The sequence below is a fragment of the Marmota marmota genome, unplaced genomic scaffold (genome assembly GCF_001458135.2).
Source record: "Marmota marmota marmota unplaced genomic scaffold, marMar, whole genome shotgun sequence".
Classification (NCBI taxonomy): Eukaryota; Metazoa; Chordata; class Mammalia; order Rodentia; family Sciuridae; genus Marmota; species Marmota marmota.
In genome coordinates this window covers 31992559-32016470 of record NW_025999982.1, presented here as the reverse complement: position 1 = coordinate 32016470, position 23912 = coordinate 31992559, and the positions used below count along the sequence as shown (strand labels likewise).

At 36.9% G+C, this 23912-nt stretch overlaps 1 protein-coding gene across 6 annotated transcripts in view; it reads right to left on the bottom strand.

The window, feature by feature from the left end:
* Nucleotides 1-23912, bottom strand: part of Col19a1 (collagen type XIX alpha 1 chain) — a 319421-nt gene that overhangs the window by 19887 nt on the left and 275622 nt on the right. For all 6 annotated transcript variants that reach the window (XM_048805612.1, XM_048805613.1, XM_048805614.1 and 3 more), the window contains 7 exons: nucleotides 19589-19633; nucleotides 16643-16687; nucleotides 16481-16543; nucleotides 12366-12401; nucleotides 12186-12230; nucleotides 9455-9625; nucleotides 7864-7930 (listed from right to left, as the gene is read on the bottom strand). In XM_048805612.1, coding sequence (XP_048661569.1) covers nucleotides 7864-7930; nucleotides 9455-9625; nucleotides 12186-12230; nucleotides 12366-12401; nucleotides 16481-16543; nucleotides 16643-16687; nucleotides 19589-19633 — 472 coding nt within the window. The remainder of the gene's footprint in view (nucleotides 1-7863; nucleotides 7931-9454; nucleotides 9626-12185; nucleotides 12231-12365; nucleotides 12402-16480; nucleotides 16544-16642; nucleotides 16688-19588; nucleotides 19634-23912) is intronic.

Below are 23912 nucleotides of genomic sequence, written 5' to 3'. Positions count from 1 at the left end.
GCTCTTTAGGAACCTCCATACTATTTTACCTAATGGCTGTACTAATTTATACTCCCACCAGCAGTATAAAAGTGTTCATTTTTCTCCATATTCTCCACCAGCTCTTTTGTTTTTGATAATAGCCATTATAACTGGGGTGAGATGGTATGTCACTGTAATTTTGATTGCATTTCCCTGGTGGTTAATGGTTGAGCATTTTTTTCATGTTTATTGGCCATTTTTATTTCTTTTGAGAAGTATCTGTTAGGTAATTTACTCATTTTTAAATTGGATTACTTGTGTCTTTAAATTCTTTATAAATCCTGGATATTAACTCTCTAATGATGACTAGCTGGCAGATACTTTCTCCCATTCTGTAGGTTCTCTTCATTCTGTTGTTTCCTTTCCTGGCAGATTTATTTCTATATTCTCTATATGGATTTATTTCTATATTCTCTATTATTTTCCAGTGATTTATGTGTCTGTTTTTAATGATAATACCATGCTGGGTTTTTTTGGTGGTTGTTACTATAGTTTTGTAGTATATCTTGAAATTGGTTATTGTGATGCATCTAGCTTTGCTAGTTTTGCTCAAGATTGCTTTGGTTATTTGGAATCTTTTGTTCTTCCATATGAATTTGAGGATCCTTTTTGAAGAATTCTCTTTGAAAAATGTCATTGGTATTTTGATAGTGGTTGCTTTGAATATGTAGGTCTTTGGGTATTATAGATATTTTAACAATATGAATTCTTCCAATTCATGAACATGGGGACCTGGGGAAACTCTTTTCACATTTTAATTTCAATTATTTTTGTAATTTACAACAGAGAGGTCTTTTACTTCCTTAGTTAAGTTTACTCCTCATTATTTTATTTATTTTGTGGTTATTGTGAGTGGGATTGTTTTCCTCTTTTCCTTCTGGAGTTTATTATTGATATAAAAAAATACCGAGTTTTGTATCCTACTGCCTTAATTTTCTATCAGTTCTAATAGTCTTTTGGCTTTGGGCTTTTCTATGTGTGGAATCTCATCAGGGAAAATGTGTCTGACTTTCCTATTTATATGCCTTTCATTTCTTGTGTAATTGCTGTGGCTAAACTTTCTAGTACCATATTGAATAAGAGTGGCAAAGTGGACACAGTGTCTTGCTCCTGATCTTAGAGGAAATTCTTTCAGTTTTACCCCATTCAGTATGTTGTTGGATATGGGTTTGTCATACATAACCTTTATTATGTTGAGGTATGATCCTTTATATCTAATTTATTCAGGGCTTTTATCATAAAATGATATTGAATGCTATCAAAGGTCTTTTCTCCACATATTGAGATGATCATGTGATTTTTCTTTTAATCCTTGTATTTATACTATACTGTGTTTGTTTTGCATATGTTGAACCATTCTTGTAGCCCTAGAGTGAAACCAACTTGATCATGGTGAATAATCTTTTTGATGTACTATTCAATTTGCTAGTGTTTTGTTGAAGATTTTTGCATTTATATTCATCATATTGGTCTACATCTCTCTCTTCTTGTTTTGTCAGGTTTTGGTAACAGAATAAAGTTGGGCACATAGAATCTAGAAGTGTCCCCTCCCTTTCAATCCTACAGAATAGTCTGGGAAGTATCAGAGTTACTTTTTAAGTTTCATAAAATCCAGCAGTGAAGCCATTCAGTCCTGGAATTTTCTTTGTTGGGAGACTTTTTATTATGAATTCAATCTCAGTAATTTTTAATGGTCTGTTCAGTTTTTAAAATATTCTTTGTTCCATTTTGTTAGGTCATGTATATCCAGAAATTTCTCCATTTCTTCTAAGTTTTCCCAACTTGTTAGCATATATTTTTCTCAAAATAATTCCTTATGATCCTTTGAATTTCTGTAGTATAAATTGTAATGTATTCTTTTTCATCTCTAGTTTTATTTGGGTCTTCTTTATTTGGTTAGTTTAGATAAAAGCTTGTCAATTTTGTTTAACTTTCAAATAACCAGCTCTCCATTGATTTTTTTATGTGTGTTGTTCTTTTAAACTCTATTTCATTTATTTCTGCTTGATCTTTATTATTTCTTCTAATTTTATATACAGATTATTCTTGTTCCTCTAAGATCCTGAGATGCATCATTATGTTGTTTTATATTTTTGTATTTTTTAAATGTAGACACTCATTATTATGAACTTCCATTTATACTGTTTTCATTGTTTCCTATAGGTTTTGGTATATTGTTTTCATTTTAATTTGTCTCAAGGAATTTTAAAATTTTCTTCTTTTTTAATGATACACTATTCAAAAGTGTTTTGTTCAGTATCCATCTATTTGAATAATTTTTAAAGTTTCTCTTGTTGATTTTTATTCCATTGTGATCAGAAAAAATATAGGCTATAATTTCAGTTATTAGAATTGTTTTGTGTCTTTGTTCTACTGCAGAGAAAATTCCATGCACTGATGAAAGGAATGTGTATTCTGCAGGTATTGGGTGGAATGTTCTGTAAATATCTGTTAAGTCTACTTGATCTATAAAGTAGTTTAACTGTGTGTGTGTTTTTTTTAAACCTGGTCTAGATGACCTATTGATTGGTCAAAGTGGGGTACTGAAATTCCCAGCTATTATTGCACTGGGGCCTATCTCTCCCTTTCAGTCTAATAGTTTTTGAATAATGGAGCACGAAATTTTATAAATCAGTATATAAACTTATAATAGTAATATCTTGATGAATTGATCCCTTGATGATTAGTGACCCTATTTTGTCTTTTCTTACTGTTTTTGTTTAAAGCCTATTTGTCAGATATAAGTATGCTACTTTTTTTTTTCCAAATTTCATTTGCTTGGAATAGCATTTTCCATCCTTTTACTTTCAGTCTCTGTGTGTCCTTACTAATGTGAATTTCTTATAGACAGCATATTGTTGGTTCTTGTCTTTTGATCCATTCAGTCAGTCCATATCTTTGTGTGTGTGTGTGTGTGTGTGTACTGGGGACTGAACTTGGGGGCACTTGATCACTGAGCCACATCCCCAGTCCTATTTTTTGTATTTTATTTAGAGACAGAGTTGTTTAGCGCCTCGTTTTTTGCTGAGGCTGGCTTTGAACTTTCGATCCTCCTTCTCATCCTCCCAAGCCATGGGGATTACAGGCGTGCGCCACCATGCCCGATTGTATCTTTTAACTGAAGAATTAAGACCATCTACATTCAGAGTTATTAATGAAACATATGGACTTGTACTTGTCATTTTGTTTTCCTTCTGGTTGTTTTTAATATTCTTTCTGAGTCTTCCTCTTTCATCTTTGTGGTTTGATGGTATACTTTATTGATAATATTTCATTCTTTTCTATTATTGTATATCTATTCTGGCGAGATTTATATTTTTACATGCTATTATGATGGGAGTTATTTTTCTTTCACTACTGTGTTTAAGATTCCTTTGAGCATCGACAAAGGCTAGTCTTGCGGTCATAAATCCCTTAGTTTTTGTTTATCTTGGTAGGTCTATACTTATCCAATTCTGAATAAAAAAGCCTTGCTGGATATAATTTTTGTTGGCAGTTGTTTTTCTCTCAGAATTTGAAATAATATTACATGTCCTCCTGGCCTATAGGCTGTTAGTCTAGTGGGTTTACATTTAAATGTGACTTGGCACTGTTGGAGATTTAAAAATTCTTTGTCTTGTACTTTTTTTGTGGGGAGGGGGCGGGGGGCAGTACTAGAGATTGAACCTGGGCTAGTTTACCACTGAGCTATAAACCCCATCCCTTTTTATTTTGAGACAGGGTCTCACCAAGTTGCTAGGCTGACCTCCAACTTGTGATCCTCTTGCCTCAGCCTCTTGGATTTATGGGATTCCAGGTGTGTGCCACTGTCCCTGGTTGTCCTGTACTTTTGATAGTTTGACTATGGTACATTCTGGGGAGGATCATTTCTGGTCATGTCTATTTGGGGTTATATGGGTCTTGTACCTGGATGTCTATGCCTGTCAAGATTAGGGAAGCTTTTTGCTATTATTTTATTGAATAGATTTTCTATGCCCTTAATCTTTTTTTCCCTTTCGTATATGCTGATGATATAGAAGTTTGATCTTTTAATTATGTCCCATACTCCTTTCATTTTTATTTTCTTTATTTCAGTATGAATGTGATATTTCAAAAGACCTGTATTCAACCTCTGATTCTTTTGTCCAGTTGATCTAGTCTATTGTTGAGGCTTCCAGCTGAATTTATCAAACTTATAGAGCTCTTTATTTTCAAGATTTATGATGGGTTCTTTCTTGATTTCTTTGCTGAATTTCTCACTGATGTCCTGCATTGTCTTTCTAATTGCATGTCTTCCTAATTTCTCATTCTTTGTATTCTCTTAGACCTCATTGAGCTTTTAAAAATTTCTTTTGAATTAATTTTCAGTCATGTTATCTACTTTGATATTTATGGAATCTGTTACTAGAGAGTTATGATCTTTAGGATGTCATATTACCCATTCCCCTATATTTCTTGTGTTTCTATATTGAGAATTGCAGAGCTGATGAAATGGATATTTACCACTTTCATGAGATGACATTCTTTTTTTTTAATTGTAAATGGACACAACACTTCTATTCCATTTATTTATTTTTATTGGTGCTGAGGATCTAACCCAGTGCCTCACATATGCCAGGCAAGCACTTCACCACCAAGCCACAACCCCAGCCCCAAGATGATCTTCTTAACAAGTGACTGTCTACGAAAGATATGGATATGTCTTGGGGTATCAGTTGGTTATGCAATATTATGTTTATTTCCAGCTGGATAATACAGTGTAATCTTCCTGCAGCTTCATTGTCTGTGTTTAGTGAGTTTGAGAATAGCACATACTGTATTGGAGTTGGAGAGAGCCACTATTTCTATGGGTTATGCAAGGGTGAGGATATTCTAGAAGTTGAGGCAGATGTAGTGTAGAAAGTATATGGGTGTACCCTGTGTGGTTACCCCTGCAATGGGAGTAGTGGCCTCTATTAGGTAATCAATTTTCTCAGGCACTGTTGATATTGGCCCTTTTATATGAAAGAGTCTCTGGTATTGGTTGCTCCTGTAGTGATGAGGAGCCTGAGGTTCTTGTCCTCTGATTAGACACTATTTGGGGCCCAGGTCCTTCATGGCTACAGGCAGGAATCGCAGAACCCTTTATGTGGCACTCACACTGTCTTGTCAGCTGTGCATGATCAGACAATGTATGGGGATGACCAAAGCAGGGGACCTGTGTAGGTGTAGTCTCCTCTGAGTTTTTTGCAATTGTGAATACAGGGATTGAGCAGGATGGGGTCACTGCACAAAAATGCACTTAGCTGAAGTGCTTGCAAGAACAGAATGTGGTTGGTACCAGGGACTTTTTTTTTTTCTCTGAAACTTCTTGGGCTGCATAGCCCAAGGGTAGGAAATGGCTGGATATTTCCCCCCACCCCCTGATTTCTTTCAACTGTATTGCCCACCAGGTATTGAATAGGACTGGTCATGTAAGGGTAAATTCCTCTCAATTGAGATGCTCACAGGAGCCAAGGAGGGTGGAATATGGCCATTGCTGGGGAGTTACTCTCTGGACTTTCTTAGGCTGGTTGCCTCAGGGGCTGGGTTTGTGGCAGTGTTGCCTAAAACTGCCTCAGCACCTCCCTGTGGGTGGGGGAGTGGTAGAAACTCAGTTGCCCCCTACTTTGTACAGAAGTAGGAGCGGGAGAGTTTGTGGGAACTGTGCAAGGCAGCCATCTTGTTCCTGGTAGGTGCTATCAGGAACCATGTATGACTAGCAACAGCCCAGGTCTCACAGGGCAGGTTCCTGGATCCCCTAGTCCTTGTGGGTGGCTCTGACTCTACTGTACAGCCCTTTCAGTGAGTCTCTGTCAGGTCACTCCACCCAGCCAGATCTGGCTCATGAGGCAGCCACCTGCTGAGCAGTGTAGGAATGTCAATGGGGTCCCAAAGATGGGAACATATAGAAGCTTCTGTCCCTTAAAGTAGTCTAAATTCAGACAGTCCCTCTCAGGATGGCTCCTGGCTACTGCACCCTGGGGATCTCCCTGGAGATGAAGTGAATTCTTTTCTAAAGTCAGATTACTCTGCTCATTTTAGGCCCTTTATCTATTTAAGCTATAAGTCTGCAAAGGGCCACGAAACTTTCAATTGTTCAGGATTGTCAGCATTTGAGCTTAGAGTTTTCTGGGATTCTTTGACCCTTATCTTTGTGCACTTTCCCTTGCCCTGCTTTGGAGCTGGGGTGGTAGATGGTGGATATTTTATTTATCTTGCTACAATGCTGCCCTATCTCTTATTTTTTTCTGTTCTATTACTGAAGTGGCTAAAAGTCACAGTGTGACCCCACTCTATCTCTAGTTCTCCTGTGAAACAAGATAATGTGCACCCAAACAATGAGCCTTCAATCTCTAATGCTAATTATAATTAAAAATAATCAGGGATCCTTGTAGAATAGCTGATTCCATGTTTGGAGCAAAAAAATTGAAGATGGACTTGGCGTATATTATCTTACTCCTTACAAAATTCAACCTATTTTTGGCTTATAATGATTAGCAGTGGAAGTAGGAACCAGGAGATCCAAAGTGGATTTATTTGCAGAAGACAAATAATTTTCACTTTATTAATCTTGAGTGACATTGATTTTTAGCAAATCATTTCACAAAATCACGTGATATCCTTGTGAATAGACAAAGAAATGTAGAATGGATTTTAGGACAACTATATGAAGTCAGACTATCAAACAATAGATAAATAGATGATTTGCTAGTGGGCAGAAAGAATCCAATGGCATTTAGAAAAGCTTAATCCTTGACTCTTGACCTTTTAATTCAACATTTCTATTAACAACTAGAATGATGACATGTTTATAAAATTTAGATAGGACACAGTTATGAGGGTTGGCCTACTTGCCCTGCAAGAGTGTTCTAAAAGATACCTTTAGTTTAGAACAAGGCTTTAACATGAATCATTTGAAATTTAATATGAGCAAGCATAAGATATTGAACAAGCATAAGTACTTAGTCTTTCAAAATAAACAGTCTACAATGAGAAACCACTAAATTTTAAAAAATTGAATAAGGAAGATCTAGGGTTATTAGTTAATCTAACTCAAAATGTTAATAGCATTTTTTTTCTTAAGCAATCATATTATACTATCTTGGGCTAAATTAGTGTCTAGAGCAAGGGTCATAAAACTTTCTCTGCAAAGGGCCAAATATTAAATATTTAATTTTTTTGTTTGGCTTTATGATCTGTCACAACTACTCAATTCTGCCCCTATAGTATGAAAATAGCCAGCGAAAATAAAGAAATAAATATGGCCATGTTCCAATGACACCTTATTTATAGAGACGAATTTCAATTTTGGATCATTTTCACATATCATGAGAGATTCTTTTGATTTTTAAAACTTTTAAAATGTGGGAGAAAAAATCATGCTTATCTGTGGGCCATACACAGATAGATGCAGGTGGGAGTGACTGGTAGGCACAGTGTTCTGACCCTGATCTAGATCAAAAGACTAATCTGCCTTGACAAAATATTCCTGGCAATGAGGGCAACTTAAACCCTAGCATAACAAGTGTACGAGCGAGACACATTTTCTCCATAAAAGAGAAAAATGAAGAGCATGAGGGACATTGAATAACACCCCAAAGGATGTCATATGATTAGAGGATAATATACCTGTGTTGTCTTACCAACCAGCGCAATGACAGGATATTTCAGGGAGGCAAATTTAACTGAGTACAAGGAAGAATTTTCTATCAGAGCTGCTCCACCATAAAGTAGGCTGCCCGTTAGAATCATCTTGCTGCTATTTCTCAAGAATGTTACTTGGGATTCTTCATAGAGGTGGGAATCAGTGAAAATTTAGAAATGTTATAAAGTAAACCTAACCTTCAAAAATCCTTTGGACCTCTTGATTAATGTACTTCTTTATTTCTTCAAATGAAACTGCATCAGCCTAAAGAAGAAAAAAGATGAGTCTATTAAAATAGAACACAGAAAAAATGAATTAAGAATAGAAATTTTGGGTTGGCATGCACACTTAACTTTTGTAGAGATACATTTTCCAAGCAAAAATGCTTTTGGCAATTGTACTGGATAATAAATATCTTTTGATCAAATGCTGAGAATAAGTTGAAGTGCATAATTGCTTTAAAAGCTGTGAACTAGAATGGTGTCTAGTGATATTAACATATTTTCTATTAGTGGCGAGACATAGCTTCATACAATTAGGAAAGTTCCTGTTACTTCATTTTATAAAGTTAACCTAAACAGCATTATCTTGATGTTCAAATCTCAATCACAATTCAATTTCCAACCAATCCCTTGACACAGGCAAGAGTCCTTGTCTGATATTACAGTATCCATAAAGAGAAGCTGGAAGAGAACTTAAGGTATGCTGGATTAATTTTTTTTTTTAATATTTATGTTTCTAGTTATATGTGGACATAATGTCTTTATTTTACTTTATGTGGTGCTGAGGATTGAACCCAGGGCCTCATGCATGCTAGGCGAGCACTCTACCTCTGAGCCACAATCCCAGCCCTGGATTACTCTTTATAAAATATTTTATCCATGAAATAAGACATTAAATTTTTCCCACTTCATGACAATTCTATAATTTACATGTAATAAGCATTAAATGTATCAAGCAATTTTCCTAATGGAAAATGTCATTGAGATCTAATAAAGTAGGTAAATTGTGTCCGTTAAATTTTTAACCCCTTGTCCAATGGTGTTTTGCATGCATTTGATAATGAATCTAATACTTATAAAGTTTTGCTATAAAATCTTGGTAATTTTAAAAGGGAGTTATTTTTCACAATGACTAGAATTGTAAAGTATTACTATTCTTTATATTTGGTTATTATCTTAAGGTATTCTGGGCAATAAATATATCCTGTACAATGTAATGTAGATTAGATATTGTGACATAGGGAATCATCTCCATTGCTTTCTATGTATGTTTCAGATATGGACATGAACAAACATTATAATGGGATATATAGTTAGATGAGCGACTTGGAAGATCCATGGGAAATCACTATGCAGTGAGACTTTCAGACTGGAGCATGGCTTCAACTCTTCTCTTTAATTAGTGAGTCCTAATTTATAAAAGTTCCTTTATAAAAGTGGAATGGAAGGCTGGGTTTGTAGCTCAGTTGGTAGAGTGCTTGCCTAGTATGTGTGATCACTGAGTTAGATTTTCAGCATCACAAATAAATAAATAAATGTCTATTGACAACTAAAAAACAATTTAAAAAAAAGTGGAATGGAAAGATACTCCTCTCAGATGGGTTGTGAAGATCAAGTGAGGTGATGCACAGCAAGGCTTAGGGGATCTGGCACAGAAATTCAAAAACAATAGAAACCAGCTTAAGTATATTTTACATATTTTAAAAAGCATTATCATTGCTCTCATTATAAATGAGGTATATGGTTGATAAAGCTGGGAGCTCCTGAAGGGCTCAGCACTACTTACCGGAGAGCCAGGGATTCCTGGGGATCCTGGAGGGCCTTGGTGGCCAGGGGATCCCATGGAGCCCTTGTTTCCTGGTGGCCCCATAGGACCTATAGCTCCTTTCATGCCTGTAAGGCCTGGTTTTCCTCGTTCACCTTGTGGACCTCTGTCTCCTGGGATTCCCTGGTCACCCTGTTGGAAGGAGGGGAAAGAAAAGAATGATCCTTTCTAGAACCTCTTTAGCTGTGGCTAAGAGTAAAATTTTTGGATTCATAGTGGCATTTATTCATTGAGGGACCATGGATAAGTGACTTAAGCTTTGTCACTTAAGCTTCCTTTCTTATACGGATATTAATAGGATCTACTAGGTAGGGCATTGTTGGGAAATACATGAATTAACCCAAGTAGAGTGCTGAGAACAATGTCTGGCACCTTGTAAGCACTAAAGATATAATCGTTATTGATGAAAACAGTTGTACTCAGTTGCCTGTCTAGAATGATGGAATTTCAGAAAAGTCAATATCAGTAGTCACTTCAGGCCTGGATCTCCTTCAAAATAATAAAGGAAGATTGCCAGTGGGATCTCATCAGAGATCCTCCATGTAAAAAATCTTCAGGACACTCAAAACCTCGTCTACATTGTGAACTTTCATTTTTTTTTTGCTCTTCCTGTGCTCTCATATTTGGCCTTTATTAGACTCTTTGAGTTTGTCTTCTGTGCTCGTGTCTTATCTGTTTGTGTGCGTGCATGCACATGTATTCACTGTGTCCTAAATATATACAACTCATGAAGGTGAGAGATGAGAAAGCCATTGTAAAGGTTTGAAGCAGGTGCCTGGAGGAGAGTTGTCACTGAGATAGTTTACTCAATGGCATAAATGAACTACAAGAGAATTTCTTGAAGAAGATGTCAGAAAAAATTAGGAATGAGATCATATTAGATGTTCCTGAAGTTTCTTTAATGTTGTCTTTTATGCTGCAATATGTCCACTAGTATATGCAAAAGAGGGAGAGAGTGCACACACAGTGGGTGCTTCAGTTACAGATTTTCAAACATTTAGTTGCACAATTCTAGGAGGTGATGTCCACACCAAATGTGATGGACTGGTGCTTGTGCTTCCCAGAATTTCATCACATTAATCTTTCATTTGTAATTATTTTGCAGAAGGACAAAATGTGTTATCTTGGTTTTAAAGAGTAAAAATAAATGAACAATTATAGAGACCTTTTGTGATCACAGGATGTGAAGAGAGAATCCATATACAAAGAGAAAATGGATGGATCTAATATCAGTGCTACTGTATCTTAGTTATAAAAATGTATCTGTACAGATACATCAACCCAGCATATGCTGGGAGAAATTCCTGAGATAACTTAAAAATAAAAATAAAAAAACTGCAGAAGAAGGGGACTAGTTAAGTGAAATAAGGCATATCCAAAAAGTCAAACATAAAGCCATTAAAATGTAGATGTAGATTTATATTTACAGACAAGGACAGTCATTATATATTGGTAGATGAAAATAATTTATAAAACACATATTTTTCAGAACACTATTTGTTTCTTTGGTATACATAAATATGCGTACTATGTGTAAGTGTATTATGTATAAGGGTGAGAAATGGAAATATGTCCAAAGTACCAGTGTTTCTCTGTGTAAGGAGACAAGGCAAACTTTCTTTTTAAATTGATATTTTGTTCATATTTCTTTTAATTAACATGATTTTTTAAAGAGAGAGAGGGTGAGAGAGAGAGAGAACTTGTTTAATATTTATTTTTTAGTTTTTGGTGGACACAACATCTTTATTTGTATGTGGTGCTGAGGATCGAACCCAGGCCGCACGCATGCCAGGCGAGCATGCTACTGCTTGATCCACATCCCCAGCCCCAAATTAACATGATTTTTTTAAAATTGGTAAACTAGACAATAGTACACAAACATGTGCCACACTTGTGCATAATAGCATCCCTACATAGAACAACGCACGGTAATGCTCAAGTAACTGGCAGTAGTGGCACAATGCCAGTCCTACTAGAATACATCCAGGTTTAGTAAAGAAAAGAGTGTCATGTTTCAATAACATTAGCAGCAACCCAAATGGTTTACATAAAAGCAAATCACATAAATGGCATTACTACAACTTCCTTACAAATGCACTTCCCCTTTCTATTTCTCTACTTCCTCGCACCATCTTCCTTATTCTCCTGAGAACCCCTGACTGAGAGGGATACTAATCAGGGCAGTTTTGGTTCCCAGGAGGTATGTAGTGAGGTCTGAAGACACTAAGAGTGGCCACAATTAGAGGGATAGTGGTGCTATTGCATCTAGCAGGTAAAGTCCAGGGATGCTGCTGAGCATTCTTCAGTACACAGGACAGCCAGCAACATCACTTATTTGCCCCCAAATACTAACAGTGCTGAGGTTGAGAAAACCCTCTCTAGGTAAAAGGAATCATGGGCAATGGTTAGAGTAGGCATATGTGTGTAGGACAATAGGTGGGCAAAGCTTTCCAAACAGAATAGCAAAGTAGAATTAGGTATGTATAAAGGCCAAAGTGGCAGGTGTACCTGCCATGTGACCTGTTCCTGGGTCTTTTATCATGTTTTATACCTAATAGAGATCTTGGGTCATATACACCTAGACTTTTTCATATTGGGAGATTTGGAGGTATCTACGTGCATAATTGTGTAATTAACATGATGGTACAGTTATAATTGGTTTGAACAGCAATCACAATAGTAATATACATACCCGTTCTCCTTTGGGGCCTCGGTCTCCAGGTTTACCCATGATGCCCTGAAAAACAGATGTCAACATTAAAGTCACTACTTGCCGAGATTCTTAATCAATCTGATTGACTGAAATGTTGGTAGATATTCTGGATGCACTTACATATTAGAGAATTTTAATTTTACCTGGCATTTCACATACCTGAGCACCTGGTAATCCATCTTTTCCATTTATTCCCTATCAAGACAAAAATGATCAATACTTCTAATTTTTCAATAACAGACATAAACACAACAAAAGGGTAAAGATTCAAGGACAGTTTCTTAATTATACTTGTTAGAGCTTGCTGAGTCAATGTGGTAAAATAGAAAAACAAATCAACAGACAGCTCTGAGTTCAAATTCTGACCCTGTCATTTACTAGTTCCATCAACCTCAGTAGCATCAGATGCTTCACTTGTAAAGTGAGGAATGGACTTAGAACTAAGGATTCAGCAAGATAAAACACAGCTCCCCATAGTAGTAGCCAAAGGTTCTTTCCACACTTATTTTCCTGTTTAGGTGCATTCTGGGAGATAAGAAGGTGCCCCACAACACTAGGTGGCTGGGGCACAGAATTTTTGTTACTCTCTCTGCTGGAAATTTTGTTAGAAGGTATCTTAGTAACCATCTCAGTTACTAATGAGGGAATTTTACAACATGGCCAGAGTCTGATCCTACTATGAAATAAGTTGTCAGCCACAAAACATTGTTATTCTTCAGCTAGAAAATATGAAAGGAAAGCTAGAAATCTGTAACCATGGTTTTTGAGACTATTAAGTAGTGACTTTTTATTAGAAAACTGGAAGTTTGCTAAACTTTAAAAGGCAGTTTGGGAAGTGGTAATAAAGCCTAGGCCTGCTCGGAGATTTATAGGACTGGGAGAACTATTGGCCAGGAGGTAGATATGAGGAGGAAAAGTACTCGGGGTCAAATCAAATACCCAGGGCCCAACAGCAGATGTGTTTTGGAGATTTGATTTGAAGAGAGAGCGATCAAGGTGAGGAACATGATTTCTTGGCCAGCAGGCGATTGCATGGGAATGCTCCTCTGAAAAGCCTGAGAGACTTTTATTGTGCTGGGATGGATTCTGTGAGGATGGAACTGCAGACAGCTGCAGGTCTTCCCTGCTGTAAATTATGCTGATATCTGTCACAGTTGATAACCCAACGGCAGCCTCTCAACCTCTCTGAAATATCCTGGGAATTATCTACAGTGCTTTAACTAAGAACAGATTACCTGAAGAGCATGGTTCAAAGAATTTATTACATTCAGGTACACAGCAACAAAGATAAAGCTCATTAAGGAGAGGAAGCAAAAGAACAATTGTCACTTGAATAAAAGAAGATAGATCTACTGTAAAAATGTAACTCATGCTTTTGGTAATAATATAGGGAAAGAAATAAGTCTGTCCTTTTTTCCCCCCTCAAGTAATTTATCCAAGACTATCATGGGTGTACCCCTTTGTATATAAAGAGTACAAGAGTCCTGCTTTGGAAATTAATATATTTTTTTTAAACTTCTGGGTATTTGCCTCTCTCCTTGCCTCACTTGTCTGCCAGAACCCTATACCTGGGGATGACCAATTTTGTGCTGGCCCCACACCTGCCTCTGAGCAGTGATTGGCTGAAGAAAACTGTGTCTCTTAGCTCACATGTCCTAAGTATGTGATGGCAGATTGCAAGCAGTCACTCTGTTGCCATGTTATTCTTCTATTTCCCAATTTGATTCCTTTTCCTTCTCTCCAAAAGTACTCTTTCATGTATTTTCCTGTTTCTTTAAACCTCTAGCATTACTGCTCTACTCCTCATACCTATCAGATGACCTCAATTCTTTCACTGGGACAATACACATGAGAGAACTCCTTCACCTTCTCTTTACCAGCTTGTTCCATCAACCTTGTACCCCAACTTCTGTAGTGCTACCTCCACCCTTCACAGCTAAGGATGAATGACAGTCTTCCTAGTTAAAATGAATTTTCACCTTTAAGCAGTGGGAGAGGACAGACGACTTACTTAATGTGTCATGAAAATTTTCCCCTCTCAACTGACCCTTTCTTATCAAGATACTAACATGCTGTAATCTCTCCCATCAGTGACCTCCACATCTTTAAATCCAGTGGAAATTTCTCAGCTATTGTATTACTTATTTGTATGTTATCACTCCTTAACTAAAACACTTAGTTCACTTGACACCAATGAAACTCCATTTGTCTGGTTTTCTTCACATCTCATTGGCTGTACCTCCCGGTCTTCTTTGCTGGACCTTTTTAATATTCTAAGTGCCTTCTTCCCTTCATTTCCACAGTGACTCCATTTTATCCAGGCCCAGGTTTAAATACCCAAATCTTTCCAATCCTGATCTCTTCATTAATTCTGGATGCATATATCCCCAGCATACTTGACATTTCCACTATCTTTTAGTGCTTCAATATGAATGTGTCCAAAATGGAGAACTCTTGGTTCTATTTCCAAACCTATACTATCTCCAGTCTTCCCCATTTTGCCAAATGACACTACTTTCATATGGTTGCCCAGATTCCAAACCACAGCTTTGACTGGTGTGTCCCTCACATTTCACTTTCAGCCTAACAGCAAGTCTTGTCAGCTGTCCCTTTAGTGAACCTCCTAACTCGCCCTAACCATGACCAGCTGATTTCTACCACCCTTATTTCTCATGGATGTGCTTCTTACAGTCTAATCTTCATACAAACAGAGTGAGTATTAAAGTGTAATCTGAATTTTGTTCCCTGCTACAAAAGTTCCAAAAGGTTTCCATCATTTCTCAGATGAAAGTCAAACTCCATTCCAATGCTTAGAATTCCTTGTGGGCTGGCCACTGCTTACCTCTCCCTAAGTGTATCCCCCATTCTTCTCTCTCAGTTCATCTTGACTTCATGCCATTTGCTATTCCTTGACCTCACCCCACTCACTTCTATACTAGCCATTTCTTTTGCCTGAAATGATGTTTTCTCCAACTTCTTCATGACTTGATCTCTTTAATGCTCAAAATGCAAGCTATCTCTGACCACCTGATTTAAATCATACTGTAGTGCTTCACTCTAGCTATTCTTCTACCTGCAAACGTGGGTGTATATTTGTTGACTTTGTTCTTACACTAGAAGACAAACCCCATGGGTTGTCAGCACCCAGAACTGGGCTCAGCGTGTAGCAGGTGTTCAAGGATTATTTGTTGAATGAAAAATTATTTTTTGTATAATCCTCTGGGGACCCAATAGCAAGATTTTACAAGATAGGGGTTAGGAATGAGGACTGGGTAAGGGGTGGTGAAGAGCAGGGAATATAATCAATATTTACTGAGCACTTCCCACAGCCAGGCACTGGGAATCCTCCCATATGTCATGTCACTTAACTGATTCACGATAATGAATCATAGTTCAGACTCAAATGGGTCATAGTTCAGACTCAAATCTTCTCTCTAAATTGCATATACTTTCCATTTATAATATTGCCTTAGGGAATATGGTGTCAAGGAATACACCAATCCTGATGTTTCACAGAGGTATTGAACTAGCTTCGTGAGCCTTGTGATGCTTGCTAATTCACCTTCAATCTTCCCCTTCTCCTGAGTTCCCTTTCCCACACAGACTACAGCAAATAAATAAGCAAAAGGGGCAATGACCTTCCATGAAGAATAACTCTGAGAGTGGGCATATCTGGTTCATCTTCTATCTTCTCTCTCATGACCCTGTGCATCCTTAGAAAACAATAGGGACTAGACAAATATATGTTGAATAGGTATGCTTTTTTGCAATGTTGCATCAATACTATATATCAGTAGTTAAGAGCTCTTGTAGGACATGAGGGAATGATATATTCAGCAGCAGTGATTTATGAAAGTGTGAGAACAAGGCTTATATTTTAAAGGAGGGAATTTGAGAAAATAGCTTCTACTTTAGTCTTCACATACAGATATTATATCTGTGAGTCTTTGGTTTCTTTGTAATTTAGTAAATGACAGGCCATTTTATTTATTTCTTCACTCTGTGGATTTTAGACTAAAGAAATAATGAGAACTTTCCAGGCACTTAAAACAAACGTCTGACCTTTTTCATCACTGAGATGTAAAAATATCATATAGAGAGCTAGGAAACTCATTGGGAATCCCCACTTAGGCCCCTCCAGATCCATGTGTAGAACCTACCTTCTTTAAAACTGTTTATTCAAATCTCACAATTTCGGAGGAGATGGGTAAAGAGGTAATGCTTGGAACACTTCTCTAAATGGCAAATTTTAAATAGTAAAAGAAAACACTTACTGGCTTTCCAGAGGGTCCTTCTGGTCCAGGGAAACCAATATCTCCAATAGGTCCCCTCTCACCCTATAAATGTGTCCAGAGAAAAAAATTAATTGCCAATAAATGCTTTAAAACAGCTTGCAAATACAAAAAAGTACAAATATGATAAAAGTGGCAACTCACTGGCTCCCCTGGAACTCCTGGAGGCCCTGGGGTACCTGGCTTCCCCTGATAAAACAAGTCAGAGATGTGTTAGGAGCCAAGCTACTGAATGATGCCATGTGCTTCACCATGACTTTCAAGTGCTACCAGGGCAGTAGGTCTTGAAGTTAAAATGGCATTCCTAAAAGGACAGAGTCCAGGGAATTCTGCAGACTCTACTGCAGATTGGAGTGCTGTTCTCCGTACATTTGTGTGGAGGGGTGGAAGGACAGAATGCTTTTGAAAATGTTAAACCAATGTATCCTCATTACTGGAAATCCCCCTTATGCTTCCCCCCACCCACCAGCAGCTCATCTTTATAGAGAGGAAGAGCAAAGAAGGTCAAAGAAGTCTCCCAGGCTTTCAATTTCACAAGAAAGTTTTTCTGTTCATAGTAGGACAGCTTTAAAAAAAAAAAAAGCACTGGCTTGGTTTGAAAATCCATGTTTCTGTTGAAATGGGGGAGGGGAAAGATTGCTTCAATCTACTGTGGTATGGAGGATGGACACTATGAAGATAGGGAGACCATGGGGAGGACACTCTTCTTCTGAGAAGTGCCAAAGTGTCCATCCCAGGCCTATGGTATTGCTCTTGAAGGAACTACTTTCTACCCCTTGCACCTAACATGGTTGAGAAAACAGACAAGATGGGATGTAGGTGTGGAGCTGAGAGATGGGAAATCCCAGTAAGTTCTGGGGCATATGAAAAGGAAGAATCTTTTTCTTCTTGTCTAGAATTCTGGGAGAGACTCTTTACAGTACAGAAATGGCAGAGTGGTAAAGTTAGAAAGACACAATGTCTGGGGGCACATTTTTGGCTTCCACAGGAACTCCTAAAGTTCCTGTGGGCCCAAGTGGGATAGGTTAGAGCTGAGAAGACAAATGTCTTGGTGTAGGACATGGGGTTATAAGGTGCTGATGCCTCAAGATATGAGAAAAAAGAATTGGGGACATTGGTGGAAGACAGAAGCTGTTCCACAGGTCACCAGCAGAGAACTCAGGGAACCTTGGGAAAACATGGCCCAGCTGATCAGATGGCCCTACCCATGGCCAACACATAGACATCTCCTTCTGTTTACCCATGTGCCATCTTGGGAGAAGGTAAAGAGAGAAGCTGTGGAGAAGCCCTTAGACAACCCTGACAATATTGGCAGACATAGACTGGACTGTTCAAGGAAGAGCAGTATGGGTGGTTTGCATCTCAGCTGAGTAACCATATGTTCAAGTGCGCAGACCCCATCCCTGTTTCAGCTATAATACTCATCTTTGAATTTTTATAGCATTCAAATATAGATAATACAAAATTTACCATTTTAATCATTTTTAAGTATACAATTCACTGGCACTGAGTACATTAATAATTTAATAGTCACCACTGTTTAGAGCCTTTTAACTTTTCAGAGCCATAGCAAGTTCCAATTAAAACAAAAGCACATCTTTAATTATACAGTTGCATATTTTCAGTGTAAAATTTTTACACCTTAATATTTTTCTAATCATTAATGATTTTGATTGAGATATGAAAGCTAATTTTAAACTAAGTGTGTCAGATCTTAGGTAGTCAAATATGTGGCAGGCATTTAAAACATTTAAAACATGCTATATATCTTTGGAATTCCTTTTTTTTTCTCTCATTTAAAGCATGCTATATATCTTTGGAATTCCTTTTTTTTTTTCTTCTTGGCTTTGGAGATGATCACAGGTATTGTAAAGACTTTCACTGATGGTCAGTAATTTTTCTTTGAATATATACTTAATTTAAGGCCATAGCAAAAAGTAATTTGTAGTTATACCCATATGAATAAAATAGAAAATAAAGCTTAATTATATTACATGGAAGCAAAAACAGAATGTGAATATAAGAGGCAATTCCAGAAACAGTCTAGGAATGGTGGTAAGGAAGGGAGTGAGGAGAGAATGGTACTGTGAAGTTGACTTTCAAGAAGAATCTTCCTTTTTTTTTTTTTTTTTTAAATCAAGTGTTTGCTAAAGGAAATACTTTAATGTTACTTTTACAATTATACAAATATTTATGTGATCTAGACAAGTAAAATAGGGGATGTCATTTTTCTATAAAGATATAGATTATAGATAGGGCTTTACTTAGTGTTTTATCAGTTAAATGGATGAAGCACAGTGACTGGTGCTTTGGTAGGTGGTGAAAGTAGTACTTTCTTTCTTTCTTCCCATGTTCCTCTTTCAAACGGTTTTCATTGACTTTCTATACCACTACACCGGACCTGCCCTGCAGGGGCACCTAGCAAGAGGATAAATGGCCTCTTATTCATAAAGCGTGACCACAAAATTTTAATTAGAGCATCATGAATGAAGATCAGAATGATCCCGAGGGCTCACAGAAATGATTTCAACCTTTCCTGGAGCACTTCCTATTCATTTGAAAAGACCTTGATGAGATTAAAACATTTGACACTAGAGAGCAACAAAAATGATTGAGAGGACTGAAGGGCTAGTTTATGAGGAAACATTAGCAGCGATAAAGCTCTGCTAATAACACTGGGCTAAGGGATAATACAGGCAGATTGCAGCTTAACAGAAAGAATTTGAAGCACAGGCCTGGGCTGAGAACTCTGCCTTTTGAAGATTGAGAAACCTTGAAATATGACAAGAATAGAGAAACAAAATACAATTTTTATCTGTGCTCATATGTCAAATGTAGTCAGTTAACTGGGTTTCCCTTCCACCCACCTATACCACCCCAATAAAAGTGACTTAGGAAAGAAAAATACAGGAAGAAAATGAATGGAGCATTCTTGGCTTGGGAAAGGGTTCTATTATTTAAACCAGAGGTTCCAGGAACCTAATGCCATAGTTATGGTGTGCTTCCCCAGTCCTTCTTGATCCCTGGCTATAAATTTATTGTGGAGAAAATATGAACCTACAAAAATAATGTAAGATCATAATAACTCACCGATGTTCCAGCTATTCCTGGAGGACCTGCTGGGCCTCTATCTCCCTGTAAGGATTAAAGTAAAAATGCTATTTAAAATGATATCTATAAAATCATAAAAATGCTCAAATAATTTGGATTTGGTAAGGCTTTTCTTTAGATCTCATAAATGCTATCAATATTAGCTGGCATGAATTTAGAGGGTGAACAGGAAAACAACAAAATGATGATCCAATTTCACATGTTATAGCACACCCCCATAAACCCAAAGAAAATAGGATTCAATAGGATTCCATATATACAGTTAAAAGTTGTCAGTATATTGCATGTATTAAAAAAAAAACCCATTACTATTACTTGAAAGATTAGGCCCATCAAGTACCTTCTTAAAAGCTTTTCCTACACTTGTCTCATTGGATATAGGGTTAGAATAAAAAGATCTGGAAGTAAGGATTTGTAGTTTCATTTGATGGATCGAAAGATCCCTTTAATTGTCTGAAAAACAGTGACTCAACTCTTTTTCAAGAGGCAATGTGGTTTTCAGATATAGCTGACAATGCTAAGAATACTAATGGTTATATATGGGATAATAAAATGGCAATTTCACTGGGCCGAACCTATATTTTTAAAACTTTATAACTTCACTGAGGGACATAAAAGAAGACCCAATTAAATAAAGAAATTTGCTTTGTTCCTGAAGGGTAAGACAATGTTATAAAGGTGTCATTGCTATCCAAACTAACATATAAACTGAATGCAATTTCTTACAACATTGTAGTTTGATCAAAAGATATTAGAGCTCACTTGAAATAATACATAAAATAAAAACCTTAAATACTAGCAATACCAATATTTAAACATAAAGCTATAATAATTGCAATGTGAGATACTGACATAAAATTAAGCAGTACATTGATGTAATACAATATAAATCTCAGAAATAGACCAGCATTTATAATAGGATGTTAATTAAGAAAGGGATATATGATTCAACAAATAAAGCTAATAATTGGGCGATTTCCTTTAAAAAGTTTGATTCCTGTCTCTATATAAAACTAAAACAATGTGAACTATAAGAGCTAAAAGATGTATTAGTAATTGGTTGAAATGAAAATGTCATTTTGTGTATAAAAGCAAAACACAACCATTTGTTACATGATTGTTATTTGATTATATTTATAATATTATTAAATGAAAGGAAAAGATGAACTAACATTAAAAATTCTAACCTATGTTTAGATAGAAGTAATGTCTTTAACATATACAGCATAGCCACAGTCAAAAAGAAGAAACTAAAAGAAAAATAAATGCATCACAATCTCACCCATATCTTAAAAAGTGGATCTACTAGAAGTAGATAATAGAACAGTGATTTCCAGAGACTAAGGATAGAAGGGGTGGTGGAGAAATGGGGAGAGGCTGTGTAATGAATACAAACACATAATCAGATACAAATAAGTTCTGGTGTTCCATTGTAAAATGCAGGATGGCTATGGTTAACAATGTTTTGTATATTTCAAAATCTCTAGAAGGCTAGATTTTGAATGTTCTTACCACAGAGAAATAATAAGTGTTTGAGATGATGGATTTGCTAATAACTCTAATTTGATCATTATATACTGTATATGTATATGAAAACATTGTATACCTAAATATGTACAATTATTATGTAGCTAAAAATTTTAATAGGCAAAATTGTAAGTTTCAGTCTATTTCCTTTAAAATATGAAATTTTCACCCTTGAATACACTAGAACTTCCATTTGTTGAAATATTGTACATGTGATAAAGATTAATGTTAAGAGGACTCCTCTTCCAATGTTCCAATTTCACATTTCTTTGAATCACTCTCTAGTAATCTTGCTTCATATTCTCATAGATACATTTGAAGACCTTGCCAATAAAAATGTCCGCAGCCCTCTAGATCCTTAATTTCATTCATTCCAACTTTGGGCCACTATTTTCTATCATAACTCACTGCCCTGAGTACCCTAAACCCCAGACCTATAACCCATTAATGGTACAAATTTTTCATTGTCCTTCACTCCATGAATGGCCTTTGCCTAGTTTAAACTCCATGGTCATTTGCATAACCTCTCTCTTGTATACCATTAACTTTCTTATTCTATTCTTGTTGCTACTACTCATTTTTCAAAACCAGAACACTATCTAAATCCAACTTCTCTACCCCATGGCTAAAGAAGCACATAATCTCAATTACTTGGCCTCACTTCACTTCATATACAGGAACCTCAGTAGGGCCCCTGGGGCTGCCCAGTCATCACACTTCTGTGGTCTCTGAATCACTTTCTCCTCCCTCCCCTTCTTTCCCCCTAGTGGGTTTTCCCTTTAAATCTCCAACCTCTTTTCCCTATTTTACTCTCATATTTGATCTTGCTTCTTCCATCTCTGAGAAAATTTAAGCAATTGGAAAAAAATATTTTTATATATAGACTCCAACCAATATATCTTCCTACACATCAGCACCTGCCTTCCTGTATGCTGCTTTCCCACCTGTTACCATAGATATTAACTAACCTCTCCATTTATGTACTAGGTCCCCTTCCCTCTTAGCTATTTAAAGATGTTATTCCAGCAATTCTCATCCCTTGGTCCTATATCATTGGCCCTGTTGTCCACCTTTCTACTGGATCATTCCTTTAGCATACAAGTATTCTAGTATTTTTGTAGTCTTTAAAATTCATATAATAAATCCTGACCCTACTTCCTCTGGAATCCTCTGGCCCATTTGCTTTCTTTTGCAGCAAAGCTCCTTGAGCATTGTTTGTATTGTACTAACTGTCTCTCTATTTAATCATTCTCTTAAATCCATTAAAATCCAGCATTTGCTTCTACCATGATTTCTCTGGTCAAGGACATCTGTGACCTCTACATTGCTAGATCCAGAAGACAAATCTTGACCTTCCTACTTGATCTATCTGCAGTATTTGAGACAGGTGACTCTTTCTCTTTGACTATTTTCTTTTCGCTTCCAGAACAAGTTTTCCTCCTGTCTCTCCATCACCTCTTAGTCTCCATTCCTCATTCTTCTATTTTTCTGGAACCTTTTAATGTTAGAGAACTTCAGGGTTTAGTTCTTGATCTCTTCTCTTTTTCAAAAAATATGTCATTCTCTTGGTGATATTATTCAGTCTCCTGGCATTAAGATAGTATTTTTTGGAACAGTCAGCTTTATATCTCCACTTAAACTTTCTTTTCCACACTCCATACTGTATCATATTGTGTACTCAATACTCTGTTAACTGGCTAGCCAGTTTTGGCTGCCCATCAGCAGAAGTGGTGGTTGACAATTTATAGAAACGAAAGCCATGTGATAGACATATGTAGATTTAGCTATGTTGTGCTAGTCAGAAAAGTCAGCTTGTTTGGTATCGAGCTGGACAGGGATAGGTTCTACTTTTAGAATGAGGACATCCAGGAGCTCTCTGTTTTACCTCTGCTTTGCTGACTAGTAGGCATCTTCACATTTGACCTCATGTCTAAAATTAAACTCCCAGTTGTCCTCAACCACTTCAAGTGGGTTCTGCTTATAGCTTTACCATTTCAGTGGATAATCTTCCCATCATACCAGTTTACTCAGGCTATGACATATGGATTATTTCTTGATTCCTCTTTATTTGCTCCTACTCACAGCTAATCAATCAGAAAATCCTGTTGGCTCTTACTTCAAGATACATCTGGAATCCAGACATTTCTCACCACCTCCACTGATTCTGCTCTCACCTGAGCTGACATCAATTCCTACCTGGCTTCCCTGTTTCCCCCACAGTACTCAACTGCAGGTTCTGTCACTCTCAGAAACCACCAAAAGCTCTACATTTTACTCAGGGTGAAAGATAAAGTCTTGATAGAAGTGTCTTTATTAATGCTTCTCAAACTACCTAGGTGAAGGAGTGGTTTATTGTTTTCTAATACATCATAGTTCCCAGGATAAATCCATCGATCACATGTTTGCTAGATAATTTTAGACATTATTAGACAAGTTTTATAGGCTTACTCTAAATTTCTGTACTTAATTGGCAATAAACCCACAACCAAGAGTCTGCAGACTGGCACTGGTCCTCTAGTGGCCACACTTTAATTATCACTGTTCTACATGATGAATCAATCCACTCCTTACTTCTGCCCCCACCTCTCTGACCTCATCTTCTACCACTCTCCTGATCTCTTTGAATGTAGCAGGGAATTTCATGTCTTAGAGCCTTTAGACCTTCTGTTTCCTCTTTCTGGAACTTTTTTTTCTTGCTTGGTGCTGAGGATCTAATCTAGGGCCTTTCACATGCTAGGCAAGTATTCTACCACTGAGCTACATACTCTTAGTCCTT